General features: G+C 41.9%; 1 protein-coding gene across 1 annotated transcript in view; it reads left to right on the plus strand.

Moving 5' to 3' along the window:
- The first annotated feature begins 329 nt into the window (after window positions 1-329).
- The window catches only part of LOC140466756 (diphosphoinositol polyphosphate phosphohydrolase 3-beta-like), a 74,830-nt gene continuing 55,594 nt past the window's right edge, over window positions 330-19,565 (plus strand). The window contains exon 1 of the mRNA XM_072562346.1: window positions 330-743. Coding sequence (XP_072418447.1) covers window positions 645-743 — 99 coding nt within the window. The 5' untranslated portion in view covers window positions 330-644. The remainder of the gene's footprint in view (window positions 744-19,565) is intronic.

Below are 19,565 nucleotides of genomic sequence, written 5' to 3' on the forward strand. Positions count from 1 at the left end.
GGGAGGGGAGTGTGGGGGTGGGGGAGTGTGGGGGAGGGGAGTGTGGGGGTGGGGGAGTGTGGGGGAGGGGAGGGGAGTGTGAGGGAGGGGAGTGTGGGGGAGGGGGAGGGGAGTGTGGGGGTGGGGGAGTGTGGGGGAGGGGAGGGGAGTGTGAGGGAGGGGAGTGTCGGGGAGGGGAGGGGAGTGTGAGGGAGGGGAGTGTGGGGGAGGGGGAGGGGAGTGTGGGGGTGGGGGAGTGTGGGGGAGGGGAGTGTGAGGGAGGGGAGTGTGGGGGAGGAACGCAATTTCCCAGGAGGCGGTGGCCGCGCGTGCGCACTGTGTCTGGGCGGCCGGCGAACAAGATGGCGGCAGCGTGCGGGCTGAGTGCGGCTCCATTTAAATAGGAGAAGCCGGCGGAGTCACTGAGGCAGGCGGGCAGCGGGAGAGAGCGAGTGGCCGCGGCTGGATGGAGAGCGCCCGTATTTGCCTCTGTTGAGGAATATAATCGGCGGTATCCTCGGAGCTGGGCTCTTTCTTCCCACCGCCCCCACCCCCATCTCTGGGGTCGGTGCGGGTTACAGTGGCCTGGCGCCTGCCTCTCCCTCCCTCCCTCCTTCTGTCCCTGTCCCTCGGGATTGTCGGCGGCGGTCACCCGCCCGAGCCAGATGATGAAGATTAAGCACAACCAGACGCGCACGTACGATGGCGAGGGCTACAAGAAGCGGGCGGCGTGTCTCTGCTTCAAGAACGAGTGTGAGGAGGAGGTGAGTGTCTGTGTGAGGGTGGTGTTTTTTTTGTTATTGCCCGGGTTTGGGGGTGAGGGGGGGTAAACCTCCACCTCATTGCCCCCTGTCTCACCGGCCGGTCCGTCCATGCTCTCTTTTTTTCCGCCCCCCGCCGCTCGGTGGTTCCGCCTCCCTCTGGATTCTCCTTTTCAGCCCTTTCCCCTTCGGCCTCCTGTCCAACCGCTTGCCCTTAGTTTAAAAAGAAACCTCTCTTAATATAAGGCACTAAAGTAAACCCCTTCTTCGGTGGCCTGCTGCTTCTCATAATCAATTTTCTCTTTCATCGCAATATTAATACATTGGATTTGCCTTCACTCTGGAGCAGCCCAGAATCCCTCTTTAATCCCTCTCTCCTTTTGCCTTGTTTTTTCTGCCACGTTCTCCATGTCAACGAATTATTGCATCTTTTAAGGTTTTTCTCGCAGCGTTGTTGGACATCTGTTGTCCGGTTGCTTGCAAGCATCCTGAGAATGGTCTATTATTGACATGTGAAACACGTCTGTAGCTCGAGCATTGAGTTCTCTTTAAAAAGTTCCGACATCGCTTTCTATGTTCTGCTTTCAATGCCTCCTTTCTCTATGTTCAACTTTTGGCTTGTGGCATCCGATATGTACCGTTTCTGCAGCTGTTAAGCGGTGGCCATTTATAATGTAGGTTTGCCAGAAAGTATTAGCGAAAGTGCTTTATTGTGGGAAGCTCATGCTTAATGTCGAAGGAGGTTGAGTCTCTCATTTGCGCCACTTAAGGCGTAAAGTTGGGCCATGTCAACATTGACGCTGCCTGAGCACTGATACAGGGGTAAGGGAAAATAATCCGTTTTCATTTTGCCCCCATTATCCAATGAATGAAATGTGACTGGAGATCTCGCAAAAGGAGACTTGGTGCTTCATGTCTCTGTACTCAAGATACTGAGGGGATGATAGATCATGCAAGTACTGACTGTGGTCCTAGTCAATAAATCAAGACCCAGCATTCTAGTCTCAGCAGATACCCAAGTTGAAAGTTTGTGAGAAGATTTGCAGTTTGGGTGCTCACTGTTGTGGTTCTGTTCGCCGAGATGGGAATTTGTCTTGCAGACGTTTCGTCTCCTGTCTAGGTGACATCCTCAGTGCTTGGGAGCCTCCTGTGAAGCGCTTCTGTGATCTTTCCTCTGGCATTTGTAGTGGTTTGAATCTGCTGCTTCCGGTTGTCAGTTCCAGCTGTCTGCTGCAGTGGACGGTATATTGGGTCCAGGTCAATGTGCCTACAAATGTCAGAGGAAAGATCACAGAAGCACTTCACAGGAGGCTCCCAAGCACTGAGGATGTCACCTAGACAGGGGACGAAACGTCTGCAACACACATTCCCAGCTCGGCAAACAGAACCACAACAGATACCCAAGTTTTAACTTGACTGAGTTGGAATTCAGAAGCTAGATGATTTTATTTTCTCTTTCCCCTCCTTCTTCTCCTCTCTCCCCTCCCCGTGCCCCCCATTCTTAGCAGATGAAATCTATCTTGGTGAAATGTGGTAGTTTGCACATCACATCTATGCCAACCTCTTGGGAAGCTTTGTTTATACATGGGGTGTCATGGCTCAGTGGTTAGCACTGTTGCCTCACAGCACCAGGAACCCAGGTTTGATTTCATCCTCTACGTCTGTCTGAAGTTTCCATATTCTCCCTGTCTGTATGGGTTTCTTCCAGGTGCTCTGGTTTCCTTCCACAATCCAAAGATACGCAGGCTAGGTGAATTGGCCATACTAAATTGCCCATAGTGTTAGGTGCATTAGTCAGAGGGAAATGAGTCTGGATGGGTTATTCTTCGGAGGGTTTGTGTGGACTTGTTGGGCTGAAGGACCTGTTTCCACACTGTAGGGAATCTAATCTAACTTAAAACGACATGGTTATACCTGTGCCAATAACTTGCATCCTAACCGTTTTGAAAAATTACAGTAGTAAAACAGCTAAGTTAGTGGCATTGAATAATTCGTCTAAACTTGTGATTTGTGTTGCTGTTTAGTGAAATCCTCCTTGGGTATCCATTTTGGTTGTCATAGCTGGCAGCTGTGCTGATTGTCCATATTTCAATGATTCTAAACTTGTCATACATCACAAGCTATAGAATTGGTGTGTTACACAATATTCTTTCTCACTAACTCACTTATCTTGGGGTGGAGAAGAGTGGAGTACCTTGCTCCCAGTGTGACAACTTGGAAGCCAGATTATGTTTGTATTTTAGTGTTAAGCAAATGCATCAACTTTAAATCTACTAGATATATGTAGATTCTTCCAAGATGCATTTCTGATTATCAAGGTGTTCACTTATAGTGAGTTAAGAGAAAACAAGGACTGCAGATGCTGGAGATCAGAGTCTTGGAGTGTGGTGCTTGAAAAGCACAGCCGGTGACGCAGCATCTAAGGAGCAGCAGAGTTGACGTTTCAGGCATCAGCCTTATTCCGAATGTAGGGCTGATGCCAGAAACAGCAACTGTTCTCCTCAGACGCTACCTCACTCACTGTGTGCTTTTCCAGCACCACACTCCCCGACTGTTGTAGTGAATGGAATGAACAGACATCGTGCATGGGTGGCACAGAATCAGCTTTACACCTAGTGGATCTCAAGTTTTATTTCAGTTTCTTAGCTTGCTGGCAATATCTTTTTTCCCTAGGGCCTGTTTCCACATGGATTCTTTGGCCCAACAAGTCCTCAAATCCTCCGAAGAGTAACCCATCCAGACCCATTTCCCCAAACCCTATTATCCTATATTTATCTATGACTAGTGCGCCTAACCTACACATCCCTGAACACTATGGCCAATTTAGCTTCACTAAATCACCTAACTTGCACGTCTTTGCAATGTGGGAGGAAACAGGACCACCTAGAGGAAAGCCACGCAACCATGAGGAGAATGTGCGTCAGTTGCCCGAGGCTGGAATTGAACCGGGTCCCTGCTGCAGTGAGGCAGCAGTGCTAACCACTGTGCTGCCTTCAGACTGCCTTTTCTAATATGTTGGAGACTGCACAATTATAACTAAGTCTTCCTCACTGTTGTATTGGCAACCTAAGCAGTTGGACTATGGCTTCAATGAAGAATTGCTGGAAGGAATCATTGATGTTTTGCAAATGACAGCACCTCAGTGTATAATTTTAATATGTGGGTGTTCTAGGCAGTTCAAAGTATATGGTTTGTTTATTTATTGAAACTATCTTCCTGTCAGTTAACCTTGATGCTAAATTAACCAGGTGGTAACTAAATCATACAGGATTTTAGGGCTTTGTAAACTGTTGGCTGTGTAGCAATATATTAGGTAAGGTTTTGGAACTTGCTTTTGAACTTTGATCAGAAAGAGCATCAACCTTTAGATTACTGACTCTTCCAGGGAAATGTCTAGTTTCCCTTGAGGAATTGCTTTTTGGTTTGTATGCTGTAATTTTGAAGTAGCAATTAAGGAGCTATAAAAACATGGATTAGTACAGTAACAATTTGATTTAAGTAAAACAGCTTTTCCTCTTTTAACTTGCAATTCATTTCACTTTCCTTGTTTTAGAACAGACCTATGTTTGTTACATTTTTTTCTTTTATTCCTTCTCTCTTGAAGTTGAAGCTGGTTAATTGGCTTTCTAAAATGGCATATTCTGATAGGTTAGGTGGATGTAACATGACATGGAGGTGGGTGGGATGGGGAGGGTGGTGGTGTGAGATGGTGGGGGGGGGGGGGTGCAGTTGCTGCTGTTTTCCAGCAGTTCTTGCTTTCTGCTGGCCAAACTCATTTCATTGGTTCAGATTTTGTCAGGGGGCTTGAAGAGAGAAATGTTCCCAGGAAAACATTACTGGTTCCACCAGCTATACAAACAAAGTAGTTAAAGTCAACAGGACAGTGAAGAAGTTTCAATAACCGAATAAGCTGTTGCTTTTCAGTGGGTTTCTAGCTGGTATAAGGATTGGCATAAAAGCAGTAACATAATTTTGGAACCTAGTCCTATGTATGATTAGAAAGTGGTAGAGTGAAGAACTTTTAATAGTAACCCCTAAACTACATCAATAGTATTTCATATCCACTTCAGTGCCTTGTAGGTGCTGACCTTTTAGTATTTCGGACTGTCAGTTCCAAGGAAGAGTCACTAGACTCAATATTGACTGATTTCTCTCCACAGATGATGCCAGACCTGCTGAGCTTTTTCAGCAATTTCTTTGTTTGCCTTGGACTGTCTGGGTTAAGTACGTGTGAGCTGAAATTGATTTGGGAGTTGCGTTGCTATTGAATCCAAGGTGTAACAAATGCTAACTTTGTCACCAAATCCTCTTGCTGTGTTCAAACAAGTGTAGCCTGAGCAACCATTTGGATTTTTGATCAGTCCTTAGCTGAGCACCACATCAGAGGTGAGGCTTTCCTTCTCTTCCCACGAAGGGTGGGGAGAGGTGGAAGGTCAGGCAAGTATTGCTACATTGGCAAGTTTCTCCTCACTTCAGCTGGAGCTCAAATAAGGTTCCTTTAGCTGAAAAGCAAATTAAGTAAAGCAGCATTAATTGGATGTTTAAAAACAAAATCAGCATGTTTACTTCATAACTTTGATTCTGTGCCATCATTGAATAAAATGAGAACTGAATTTCAAGAGAACTTCACATTACTGCTGTACTCCAAGACTCCTTTAACTCTGTTATGCCCAAAAATTGATTGGTCTTAGTTTTGAATGTAATTATTATCTGAGCAGTCATAGTCCTCTGGGATAAAATGTTTTAAAGAATATTATTCTTTCTGTGAATGAAAGAATCTTATTAGTTTGACATGGGCAGCACCTTATCCTGAGGTTATGCCTTTTAGTTTGAGACTAGCCTTCATCTGTAAAGCCTGCTCAATTTGAAAGTGACACTGATATTGCCTCTTAAATGCTTGAAGTCCTGAGAAACCCTTCTCCCTAATTCTATTTATAAACTAGACTTTTTCAGTCTGACTTGATTTGGAAATACCTTGGGGGAAAAAAAACTAAGCTCATGACCACAGTCCTTGTGGTTACTGGCAATACAGCAATAAACAATCGAACAACAAGTTCAGTTGGTTATGATTTAGAGGTCAAAAACATTCACTACGTTTCCTTACTTTGCAACTAAAGGCACAGGTTCAATTGACTAACTTAGCACAGCAAGGAGTTGGATCCAAGATAACTTTCACTTGTATTCCTCAGGTACATGTTGAATAAAGCTGCTGAAATACTGGGTTTGGGGGAAGAAAGCATTTGCAAGTTCTAGGATTGCAACCAATGCAAAAAGTAGTACCTAACCTGTTAGGATCTGAGGTCCTGAAGTAACTACCTTGCAGCACTGCATCATCCATTGATAGACTTAAACAGTGTAGTGCTTTCATTTGGCTTCTCATTGTAAGCTGCTTTTTTTTTTGAACATGCTGTTCTTGGGACTCTTTTCAGATTTACAGCAGGTAAAAAGGGGATGGTTGATGCTGAGACTGGAATCTCTCCTCTTTGCAGCTGCGTTCTGGTAGACTGCTCCTGCCACTGCCCATTGAATCGGTGCACTGGAAACTGAGGCTGATGTAGTTGAGTTTAAATTTGGTTCTGTTGTAAGCTTCGGCCGATCTGACCCTGACCAGACAGTTCTCCATTGGTGTTGCACACCGTTCAAAACCAAGTAAAAGGGACAATAAAGTGAGTGGGAGGAGGCGGGGTAGGGATGGGGGAGGGTGTGAATAATTGGGCTAGGGCTTATTGGTCTTCCACTCTTATAATCTACTTTGTTCTGAGTCAAAGTTCTGGGTAAACTAAATAGCTTCACATACTGCATTAGTGGTGCTGGAAGAGCACAGCAGTTGAGGCAGCATCCAACGAGCACAACTAATCTAGGTATCTATAAAAATAGAGGGGTACGGATGGTTAATGCCTATCTTTCCCTAGGATGGGGCATTTCAAGACAAGGGGGCACATTGTTAATGAGCAGAGATTTTTAAAAAAGACATGGGGACAAATATTTAACACCGGGTGGTTTGTGTGTGAAATGAACTTCCTGAGGAAGTAATGGATATGGGTATAATTTTTAATGTTTTGGATAAGTACATGAACAGGAAAGAGTAGGCAAGTGTCACTAGTTTAGTTTGGCATTGTTCAGCATGGGCTGGTTGGACTGAAGGGTCTGTTTTCTGTGCTAAATGCCTTCTAAGCTGAGTTGCCAGAAGAGTTCACTTTAAGAGGGTGTATTGACTACATAGTAAGTTTTGTACATCCAGTTTTCATTTTATAAATGTAAGTGTAGAAGTTTTAATAGGTGAAAGCCAGCAAAGAGTGACAGACTTCATTGTGGGAAATTTGTTTTGAGCAGGAGGTATGTTATGATGTGAGTCAATGTGGCTTTAGGCCAAACCACTTTGCTTGAGGGAAGTTCATGTGAAAAATGTATTAATTGGGTTAATGAAGGGGAGGGACGCATTCCAGTAAATAGACAATGAGAAGAATGGGGAGAAAGGAAGACTGAGATTTAATTTTTAGTCACTGGCACTAAGGTCTGCTTAAGTGAAGAGGCTGGTTTATAGTTAACCAAACTTGTTTTCTATACCTCCTGCTTAGCTGTACAATGTTGACCAGATCAATGTTGGTGAATAGTTGTTGCTTAGCAATCTGAGTCTGCTGGTGATCATGATTTGGGGGGGGGGGGGAAGAAGGAAGGATGAGAATAGCATATTATTCCCTGATTAGAGAAAGGAATTTCAAGTGGGTTGTGAAATACTGTATTGCTGCTTCTGCAATGCAGTTGTTCTCTTTCAGCTTTCTTTCTGCCCTCTGTTCATCAGAGACAATTAGCCAGAATTTGCTCTTAAATGAGAAGTTCTGTCGATCTCTATTTTTAAGAGCAAATCAAACAGCACCTTCAGTCAAGTTTAAATTCAAAGCGCAGTTTCATTTGTCTATCCCTAAGCTACATCTTGCACCACTTGGTTCCCCATTCAAATCTTCTGAACAACGTTAAGCTCCTGTGCTTGTACAGTGAAAATAAGCTAAACTTGCAATGGATGTGGAGTTTATCCATTTCGATCTTCCTGTCAGACACTTCGACACTGAAAAGTTCCTGTTCTAACAAATGTAGCATCTAATTCTTTTGCTTATAACTGGACATGTACTTCTGGTCTCCTTCCTATTGGAAGGATGTTATACCTGCAAAGGATTCGGATGGGGGGGAAAAAGAATTACAAGACTGTTGCTAAGGTTGGAGGATTTGAGCTATAGGGAGAGGCTGGGGCTGGTTTCCCTGGAGAGTCAGAGGCTGAGAGATAACCTTGTGGACACTTATAAATTCATGGGGGCATGTGTAATGGATGTAGGTTTGTTCGCTGAGCTGGAAGATTCATTTCCAGATGTTTCATTACCTTACTAGGTAACATCTTCAATGAGCCTCTGGGAGAAGCACTGTTAATTGCTTTGTCTGGAGGCCTACTGAAGATGTTAACTGGTAGGGTGACGAAACATCTGGAAAGGAACTTTCCAGCTCAGTGAGCAAACCTACATCTCCAGAACCTCAACCTGAGCTACAAATCTTCTCAACTTGCAAGGGCATGCATAATGTCAAGAGTTTTTAAGTTGCAATATCTGTCTGAATGTTGATCTAATATTAGAGTTAAACTGCGCTCCACATTCTGGAAGTGGGTTGGGATGATGTGAATCACTCACACTCTGATTAGACAGTCACTTGTTACTATCCTATTATCAAGTTAAACTACCATTCAATCTCTTCTGTTCAGAAACGCTTTCCTAAGCCATTCCCTGAATTTAAGTATGTTGCACCTGCATTGTCTTGGGGAATCGGAGTCAGGAAATCGTCTGCATAATGATTCCCCAGGATTAGGGCATTACATTTACGTTATTAGGATGTGACTGAGGGTGTAATGAGTTGTTTGAGTGGCATGTGACTATGGGGGAGTGGCCAGAGTATCTGTAAGTATGGCCAACTGACCTGTATAAAGGAGATTTGTTTTCTTTTTTGTTCAGTGCCTCACTTCACATGCCTGCGAGAAGGGTCAAAGAGGGCACCTAGTTTGGACATGCTTTAATAAACTTTGTCGAAGTTGATGTGTGTGAATTGCATCCTGTGAAACTTCAGGAAAAGAACTTAACATGTGGATAGGGTTTTTTCCCTGGGATGGGGAAGTTCCGAACTAGAGGGTTTAGGGTGAGAGGGGATAGATAGAAAAGGGACCTAAAGGTGCAATTCTCTGAGGGTGGTCTGTGTGTGGAATGAACTGCCAGAGGAAGTGATGGAGGCTGGTACAACTACACCATTTAAAAGGCATCTGGATGGGTAGATGAATGGGAAGGGTTTGGAGGGATATGGGTCAAGTGCTGGCAAATAGGACTAGATTAGGTTAGGATATCTGGTCGGTGTGGGTGAGTTGGACCGAAGGGTCTGATTCTGTGCTGTACGTCTCTAACTCTGTTAGTTAAACCACTTGTCTTTCTCTTGGTATGGCTTTTTTTTTTGACTCATTTTTAAACTTCCTGTAGTTGGTTTAAATATTAAATGCACTATATTTTAAGATGTTTATTTCCATCTTCAGTCATGAATTAATCACTTCCAAATCTTTTGATCTCCTTTATTTAAGGCTTGGCTAGGTCCCAGATATGTTGAATTGGGTGCTACAATGCTTTGCCTCATTTAAAATCAGCATGCTGTACAAAAGTTTGGAAATTTTATCAGGCAAAGACAAATGAAGTAAAACGGCAAACTCTGGCCTATTAGCATGTTGCTTTCCATCTAAGTAGCTGTTGCTACTCTTTGAACCATCTGTGTATGTTATGTCCTTGAACAAAAATGTAGTTTTCTTTTGCATGCCTGCCTTTATGCAAGACAGTACACAAATCTCTTGCTAAGGGTTCTATGGCCTAACTGCCACCTTTTAAACATGCATGGTGCAGCACTTACATTCCTAAATCAAAGAAACTAAGTAGGCCATTCCCCTCTTGAGCTTGTTCTGCCATTGAATGAGATCATGGCTGATTTGTGGCCTAATCGTCAGAATAGCTGCTTCCCTGCTGTCTGTTATAGTCATACAGATCCTTTGGTCTAACTTGTCCATGCTGACCAAGTTTCCCAACCTAGTCTAGTCCCACCTGTCTGTGCTTGGTCCATATTCCACCAAACAGTTCATATTCATGTGTTTAAATATCCTTTAAATGTTGTGACCATACCCATACCCACCACTTCCTCTGGAAATTCATTCCACACAAGAACCACACTGGGGAAAAAGTTGCTCCTCATTCCTTTTTTAAGTCTTTCTCCTGGCCTCTAATATTCCCATCATCTTGAAATTGCCCGCCCCAAACCTTAAACCTGCCATTGACTTATCTATATCACTCATGATTTTTGTAAGCCACTTGCAGGTCACCTCTCAACGTCCTACGCTCCAGTTAAAAAAAATCCTAGCCTCTCCCTTAAAACTCAAATCCTCCAGCTCTGGGAATAGATATCTCCTATATTAGTTATTCTTTCTCTGTAGCTATAATATTATTTTGCATTGTGTTCTAATCCCTGATGTACTTTGTAATTTTGTTTAATTAGCACACACAACAATAACTTTCAGTCAATGTGTGACATTAAATCAAGTCAATCAAATTAGCCCATATTGTATAAAACATGGAATCATACCTCGCCTTGAGTATTGCATCCAGTTCAGGGCACTTTTATTTTTCTTAGGAAGAATGTTCAAATGTTTGAGTACAAAAATGGTTTAACAATGCTTCTGAGAGTTGAGATTGGGAAGTTGGACAGTTGAAGCTCTTTTTTTTTTTTCCCTGAAGAAGGAAAAGTTGAGAAGAGACTTTATCGATAGATGTTTTTAGAATTGTCACAGGTTTGCTAACCCTTCCCATTGGATGGATTGAGAAGCAGAGGTTGTAGACTTATGGTAATTAGCAAAATAAGCAACAGCGCCATGCAAAACTTGTTCATGCCTCAAGTGGTTGAGATCTGGAATGCTCTGCTTGTGTGATGAATGTGGATTGAATAGAGAGATTGGAGAGAGTTGAAAAGGAATGTGCAGATCTCCAAGGAGAAGGCCAGGGAAAGTTGGCACTGGATAGGATTTAATCCTGTCTGGCTGTTTTGTGCTGCAATCATTAAATAATTTTCTGCTTCAGATGAACTCTGTTTACTTAACATTTTGCCTGGTGAATGACAATCCTGTTAGATTGCTGTGGCACCATCCCATATATGAAAGCACACTACCATTTATTTTAACAGCTCATTTTGTTCATATGACTTAGAATCTGCAAGTATTTGATGTTGCCACAGGTATCTCTCAGGAATAAAACTAACATTTTTTGTCTAAAATCTGCAATAGGCTTTAAATCCAGATTGATAACACTAATAAGTAATGTTGAATTATAGGCCATGTTATTTGTTTTTAATGACTCAATTTTATAGTATTGATTTTAGCCAGTTAAAATTTAAATACTCTGCATTCTGTTTGGATGTACTAATCCAATGCTTTATTGTCATTGCAACACTATTAAATTTCAGTTCACATTGCTGTCTAGATTTTGCTTTTGTAGCCAGGCCACATTAGTGGCAAGAGTTTGTCTGCTGGTCATATTTAAGGTAATTTAGGAAGTCCAACTCAATTTCCAGTAAGCATGAATAATTTTGCAGTCCTGATTCCTATTTAGCATTTAATCAATCATTTTGCAAAGTATTCTGGTATGAAAAGCAGATATTCCCTGCTGTGTATCTGACATCCATCATGGGACTTGCATATGTGCAATTTCAGGATATACTCCAGACCATTGTGAGCACTTTTAATGGAGGCAGATGAGAGCATGGCCTCTTCCCTAAACATCTGCAAGACTAAGGTCCTCCAATCTGGCATAGTGTTGTGGAGCAAACCCCTGATCCTCCACATCCATGGGACAATGTTGACTACTTCCAATATCTCAAGTTTCCTGTTGGCTGAAGCACCTATTGATTTAAGGGATCCAGCACAGCCTCTGTGCTAGTGCAGCCATCCAGCTGTCTGAGGAAAAACATGTTTGAGGAACATAACATCAAACCTGACACCAACCTCATGGTTTCCAGAGCTGTAGTGGTTCCTGGCCTCCCATATGCCTCTGGAGATGTGGACTACCTATACACATCTTTTAAGGTGCTGGAGCAGTACCACCAACGTTGCCTGCACATAATCCTGCAAATCTGCTGGGATGAAAGATGCACCAACATCGGCATCCTCGACCAGGCTGACATTGACAGCACAGCTACAATGGGCTGGGCATGCCCTCCATGTGACTGGTGTGAGACACCTCAAACAGATGCTTAACTCACAGATTTGCAATGGTAGCTGAGCCCCAGGTGGACAGGAAGTGCTTCAATGATACCCTCCAGGCCTCACTAGTGAGCGTGCCATTCCCACAGACCCCTGGGAATCACTGGTCCAAGACCTTCAAGTGGAGGCGAGGCATCTGGGAAGTTGAGCTATTTGCTACTGGGTGGGGGAAAAGCAAAAGCCAGGGGAAATGAGTGTGCTCCTACAGCATGCCCCACCCACCTTCCTGCAGCTACCACCTGCCCTATGTGTAACAGACTGCAGTAGCAGAAGTCTGTACCGCTGCCTATGGATTTGCCTGAGTGGAAGAGAGTCGTTATCGTCTCTGAGCAACTGCCAGCGAATGGGACTTTTGAGAGCTTCTACAATGCCACAAATGTGAAGGAAGTTGTAGGTCATGCCATAAAATGGCCAGAAGCAGTAAGGAGGTAAAAATTGATCAAGTGATAGAAAACAGTGATAGTCCATGTGGGTACCTTTTTTGGACTAGAGGAAGGTTTGTGCAACAGTTCCCTAGGATTTTGCAAGGTTTGTAGCTCTGGTTGAGGTTTAGGGTGTAGGTTTGCTCGCCGAGCTGTAGGTTTGATATCCAGACGTTTCATTACCTGGCTAGGTAACATCATCAGTGGCAACCTCCAAGTGAAGCGAAGCTGTTGTCTCCTGCTTTCTAGTTACGTTTGTCCTAACTAACAAACTTGAGACCCAGTACAACCCATGGGCAAAACCAACGCCATCTACAAAATTCCATGCAAGGACTGCCACAAACACTATGTAGAACAAACAGGAAGAAAGTTAGCCACCAGGATACACTGACACCAGCTAGCCACAAAAACGCACGACCCCCTCTCCTCGTAGCTCTACACACTGAGGGGGGGGGAAAAAACATCTTTTTGACTGGGACAACACATCTATCCTGGGACAGGCTAAGCAAAGACATGCCAGAGAATTCCTAGAGGCCTGGCACTCCAACCACAGCGCCCTAAACAAACACACAGATCTAGATACTATCTATCAACCCCTCAGAAAATAAACAGGAAATGACATCACCACAAACCCCAGGAACCCCATCCAGGACAAACATATAAACAGAAAGCAGGAGACAACAGCTTCGCTTCACTTGGAGGTTGCCACTGATGTTACCTAGCCAGGTAATGAAACGTCTGGATATCAAACCTACAGCTCAGCGAGCAAACAGACGCCCTAGTTCCCTAGGAGTTGGTATTGGGACACTTGCTTTTCCTAATGTATATTGATCCCAGTCTTAGTGTGCAAAGAATAATTTGTAAAGTTTGCAGATGACAAAACTTGGATGAGTTGTACACTGAGGTGAACAGCTTGAACTCTAGAAGGAAATTTAAACAAGTGGGCAGATGTGTAGTAGATGAAGTTCGATGTAGAGAAGTGTGAAGTTATGCATTTTGGCAGGAAGAACATTGAAAGGCAACATAGACTCGGGGATGCAACTATAAAGAGTGTAGGAGCAGAGACGTGCATGGCTCACTGAAAGTGGTAAATCCTGGTGTAGGAAGTAATAAAAATGTATAACAGCGTCTTTTATCAGATGGGGCAGAGAATACAAAAGCAAGATGTTGAACCTGTATAAGGTGCCCATTAGACTTCAGCTGGAATGTGTGTACAGCCACAATAGGAAGAATGCAAGCACAATGCGAATGCACAGAAGCAATTTACAAGCTGGCTTCAGGGATTTGGAGCTTTAGGGTAGATTTGAAGTTGGGACTTTTTTTATCCCTTGGAGAGAATAGGGCTGAGAAGAGTTGATGGCTTTACTGTGGTGTGTGAGATGCTGTTGATCCATTTGAAGTAAACCCCTCTGCCTGCTAATTGAGTTGCAATGACTGACTTCATGGAGCTGGATTTACAACTTTGTCATGGTGAGCAATACAGGAGAATAAAAAGGGAGAAGTCGTCATTTTCCCAAGACTGCTGATATGAACTTAAAGTTGAGCACATGTGTAGATGTCACATAGTGCAAACTTCAAACTAGTTTATCTAGCAAATCTAGTTTATTTCAAATGTAATCAAAAGGACACTAGTCTTAAGTTCAGTCATCTAAATCCATTGGCAAGGTCTATTGCTGTCCAATGACTTCCTTCTAGTTTTTGGAAGTAACACATTAGTGAAAGCAATTTTGTTTTACTTTGATTTTTAAAAAAATCTCTCCATTTGGGAGGTGTATGTTACTTTAGAGGGGAAATGGGTCAGTGGAGTAATAAGAGAATAAAGTAAAAGCAAAATGCTGTGGATGGTGGAGATCTAAAGGCAAAGTGCTGGAAAAACACTGGTCTGGTAGTATCTATGAAAAGAGAAACAGGAGTGAGTTGAGAATTCAGTGTGACTTGTGATTGAACTTGACACCTAACTTCTGTTTTTCTCTTCACAGAACAGACCTGAGCTGCTTCAGCATTTTCTCCTGTTAAATAGAGCATTTGTGGGCTAATATTCTTCCATAGTATAATGGAAGGCTTGTGAATCTAGGTTATACATTGTCTTGTTAAAGTTCAGAAATCTTATTGTTTAGAAATTAGGGGATAACACTTTTTTTTTGAGAATTCCACTGGAATTGCAAGGAGTAAAGGATTTTGGAAGGAGTCATCAGTGGAGATCTTCAAAATACAGTAGGCCAATTGAAACTCTCAATGAGAAGGGCAAGTAGAGAAGCCGTTTGACATGTTGAATGTATGTTCATAGTCCCGTCAGGTAAACTTAGCAGTTGATATATCTGAGCGGTTCACTGAAAGAATGTCTTGATAATATGACCATAATTGTTACTGCAGTGAAAAATTCTTAAACCCAAGATTTTGTCTTTTGTTTTACAATTGGCCTTGAAATGAGTAATGAACTAACAGTGAGCAAGACTTGTGGTAAACCTGCAAACCAGCCAATGTCTTTGTTCCAAAAGTTAACTAGAAGATGGACTGATTGTGGTAAAGCCCTGTATGTGATATCAGGCCTTAAAATGAAGGCAGTGATTTATATGGAGATAACAAAAATGACAAGATTGAAGTCCAATCAAGAGTACACAAAATGAACCTCACATTAAGAATTTGTTCTCCTATTCAGCATATAGTTATAACTTATCAGGATTGATACCAGCATTACTTTCTCTATAATGTGCTCGAATTTTCTTTTGTGGCTTTAATTGGTAAAGGAATGCATTTTTAAAACCATGTGCAGAATTTCCATGTTAACTCAGCCACCATCAACCTGGGAGACACCTGGTATAGTGTTTATTTAACAATGCTTGATTTGGTAGTAATTTTAATAGAAGTGGAGAAGGTGCCTCAATAGAGGAGGGCAAGAGTTCTACAGAGTTGGGTCCTGAGCTTCAGAGTGTCTAGATGTCTGGAAGCATTGGGTGTGAGGTACTTTGCTGTGGATGCCACAAGGGTGGGTAGTGAAAGGATAGCTTAGCTTTTAATCTTTTTCTGGTTTATAGTGGAGAGATTCCTGGAGATGTTGATGGTACTGAGGAGCAATAGGTGCTCAAAAGATCCTATGGTATTGTACTATGAAGTGATGGACAAAGAAAAAGCTGAGGAGCAGTTATGAGATGATGTGTTGAGGTCGCTTGAGATAATTTCACGTAGTATTATCAGAATTTGGACAAAGGATCCATTCCAACTAATAAGTCTGTCTATACTCTGAATGTTAGCTACGTTTATGTAACCTGACCTGGTGATGCGACTGTCTCCACTTGAAAGAAAACCTTGACAATTTCAGAAGGCAACTGTTTGAATCCATGTTTTTGACCCCTTTAGAGAAAATCACTGTACTGCTAGTTTTCTAGCTGTAGTTGATGTAGAACTGTGCTTTTTAAATTAGATTCCCTACAGTGTGGAAACAGGCCATTTGGCCCAACAACTCCTCCACACAGACCCCCTTAAGCGTAACCCATCCAGATCTGTTTGCCTATATTTACCCCAACCAATGCACCTAACACTGGATTATTTAACATGGCCAATTGACTTAATCTGCGTTGCTGAGGGAATTAATTGCTGAATATTTAGTAAATTCTGTTTACGGATATCCAGAAACCCATGGTTAGAGGTCAATGACTGGTTAGGTTTAGAAAAGCTGTCACAACGGCAGAGCAAGTTTGTTTATAGAAGCCTGATGGCTGAGAGTGTTAGCTTGCCTGGCCACATGTGTAGAAAGTGAGTCTTGAACTATTTCAGCAGTCTAGGAAGAAAATGAGAAAGAGGTGAGTGTGTGTGTGAGAATGAGTGCTAATCATACTGAATGTGCAGTGTCAGTCAAATTCAAAATCTACTTAACTGGTGTTTTGATAAGGAAAAGAGCTGAAATTTTCTTCTAGTTGTTTAGGATGATGCTATTCTGAAATATATAAAGCTGCATTTACTTTTGTGAAATTGCTTTTTTTTAAACTGAGAAAGCATTGACACTTGTGAATATGTTCAGTGACTGATCATCACTGGAACTAAATTGCAAAAAAATAAACTTATGACCTGCCCAGCCTGGCTTCATTCTGGGATATGACCCGTCCCAAGATTATATCTACTGGGTTCATAACACCTGATGCCTTGGATAGGCCATGGAATAGCAAAAATATTGCAGCTGCAGCATTTTTAAACTTAAATTTAAAATATATCTTGATGGATGTCTGGTGGAAATATAAATTATTTGGTTTGAATATTGATAGTAATGTGAAAATGCATTCCAAGTCAAAATAAATTCTAAATATCCAGATTACTTGTGAAAAACACTTAGGATCATTTGACAATCCAGCTTAATCTTTTGAAGACAGACCAACAGATTTTGAGGTTCTAGTAATTATTTCACTTGGCCTATATCAATCTGTGAGATTCACCTCTTGGATAATTCAAACAAATTCATTGCGTTGCACATAGTTTTTTTAATATAAATTGGATTTAGGGTCCAGGATGTAAATAAACAAAATGGAATAGAACTGATTTATTCCAGCTTTTAGAATTCTTTTTAAAACTGAATCTATTCAAAGTCCATAGAAACTACTAACCATAATTTATATTTGTCTTGACTAAGCACTGCGATACCAGGAGAGCAACTTCCCATTCTATTTGCATTATTCTAAAATACATTGTACCTCATTTGCCATATAAAACAATATCCAAGGGCTAGTCTAGGTGATATTCCAAAAAAAAATTGAACTAATATTCTTTGTAATCCTGTATTTAGCTGGGATGACTTTTTGTACCAGATGAAGTTAGCAGTGTAATGCAGTTGTTGCTGGTTTGAACTTGACAGTATTGATGCAAAACTCCTTTGGACATGGTCCAGATTAAGCCTTCCATTGCACAATATAACTGTTAAGAGGCCTGCTTTTCATCTGTCTGTTTTAAACATCAGTGGTATCATATTGTACTTCTAGTTGCTGATTTGGAAAGATTGCACAATGCTGATACCCTGTGACTGTAATTTGCTGTCTATATAACTGTAGTGTGCATGGGTTTGAAGATATAGTTGTACTATTTTACATAGTGATGCAGTATGTAGTGTAACTGTCTTTTTTTTGAGGCTGGTAGTGTAATGACCAGATTTGCATATCAAGTCTCACTTGGCAATTCTAAACCAAATACTGGCTTTTCCCTGAACTTTCCCAACTTAATATTATTTGGATACTTTAGTTTTGTTTTATTCTTGACATTTTAATTGTCATAAACTTAGGTTTATGACTTGGGTTCAGTTTGAATATTTGATGATTAAATGGCAGTGCTTATTGGGGGTAGGGCAATACATTTACAAAATATTTCTGAATTTTACTCAAATTTAATGTCTCACTACAGCAATTCTGTGGCTCAATTATGGTTTGCATATTTTGAATATGCATAAAATTTGAGGCTGTTGTCTTTTTTAGCAATTTTCTTAACCAAGGGGACTAGGTGTAGAAGAAGGTTGAGATGAGAGGATCCCTTTTTTTTCCAGATCAAGGGGTGGGGCTGGGGTGGTGGTACCCTGATCCTCTATTTTAAGTAGCATTTAGTAGTGCATTTGCCAAGGCATATGAGGACATAGACCTAGTGTTGGAAATTGGGCTTACAATAGTTTGTTTTTGACTGGCACGGACTTAATGGGCAAAAGGGTCCTTTTTTTCCCGCTGTGCTGTAAACCTGTAGTTCAATGCAGTCCAAAGAGCTAACATTAATTTTTATTTAAATCCAGAAAATCCAATACAAACTAATGTTTCTCCCTGCCCCATGTTCCAGGCAGAGGTGTTTCGATACAAGTTTGTTTCCAACCAACATTAAGTCATGCAGCCCCTAAGGTTCTAGAGCCTCCAGGCTCTTGATATATTATGGCTAGAAATGTTACACGTTAAATATCTGTAGCATTAAATCAAGTAGGAAATGTAAACTTGTGTGGAAAACACCTTGCACAATCAGGTCCACATACCTGCAATAGTCTTTGTGGTTGCTAATGGCAATTTTTTTTTACCTAATTCTGAGGTTGTGTTGTCACATTAGTCAGTCATTTAAATGACTGACTAGCTGTTACATGGGATTGGAAACCTAAGAAATCCAGTTACACCAATGTGGACTGTCAGGAAAATGCCTTTGGAAACAGTTAGTTATTTAGAGCTGTACAACATACCTTTTCACTCCAACCCGCCTGTTCAACCAGATATCCTCAATTAATTTAATACCATGTGCCAGCAATTGGCCTATATCCTCTAACTTGTTCCTATTCAGATGCCTCCTTTTTAAGTCTTGCCTAAACTTCGGCTCAAAAGTTAGAATGCTGTAATGCTTAATGGGGTTGCAAGTATCTGAGAGTTCATTGGTATGTGATTTTTACATTTTTTAAGAGTGTCTGTCTCTGTCTGTCTCTGTCTGTCTCTGTCTGTCTCTGTCTGTCTCTGTCTGTCTCTGTCTGTCTCTGTCTGTCTCTGTCTGTCTCTGTCTGTCTCTGTCTGTCTCTGTCTGTCTCTGTCTGTCTCTGTCTGTCTCTGTCTGTCTCTGTCTGTCTCTGTCTGTCTCTGTCTGTCTCTGTCTGTCTCTGTCTGTCTCTGTCTGTCTCTGTCTGTCTCTGTCTGTCTCTGTCTGTCTCTGTCTGTCTCTGTCTGTCTCTGTCTGTCTCTGTCTGTCTCTGTCTGTCTCTGTCTGTCTCTGTCTGTCTCTGTCTGTCTCTGTCTGTCTCTGTCTGTCTGTCTCCCGCCAGCAGGGTGGTAACATACCAAATCTCCAAACAGATGAATAAGTGGGTTGAACTGTTTTTTATCGAGGCAACCGTCCTTCTTCCCCAAGCCTGAGCAGACCTGGATGAGTTATATTCCCTTTGGGGTAACTGGTGTGCTATCTCAAAGATAACTTGTCATGTTATGCAGTCTGAACTGATCTGAAAGTATTGGAACATGGGTAACTTATTAAAAACTAATTACAGTTTTCCAGTCAAGTAGATGGTTTCACTTTCCCCCTTGTTTAAGAAACATGACATTGTTGTTTCAGTTCAAATTGTGTTAGTTTAACTGTTGAGAATATCCTCAATAGGAT

This window comes from Chiloscyllium punctatum, chromosome 44 (assembly GCF_047496795.1).
Source record: "Chiloscyllium punctatum isolate Juve2018m chromosome 44, sChiPun1.3, whole genome shotgun sequence".
Classification (NCBI taxonomy): domain Eukaryota; kingdom Metazoa; phylum Chordata; class Chondrichthyes; order Orectolobiformes; family Hemiscylliidae; genus Chiloscyllium; species Chiloscyllium punctatum.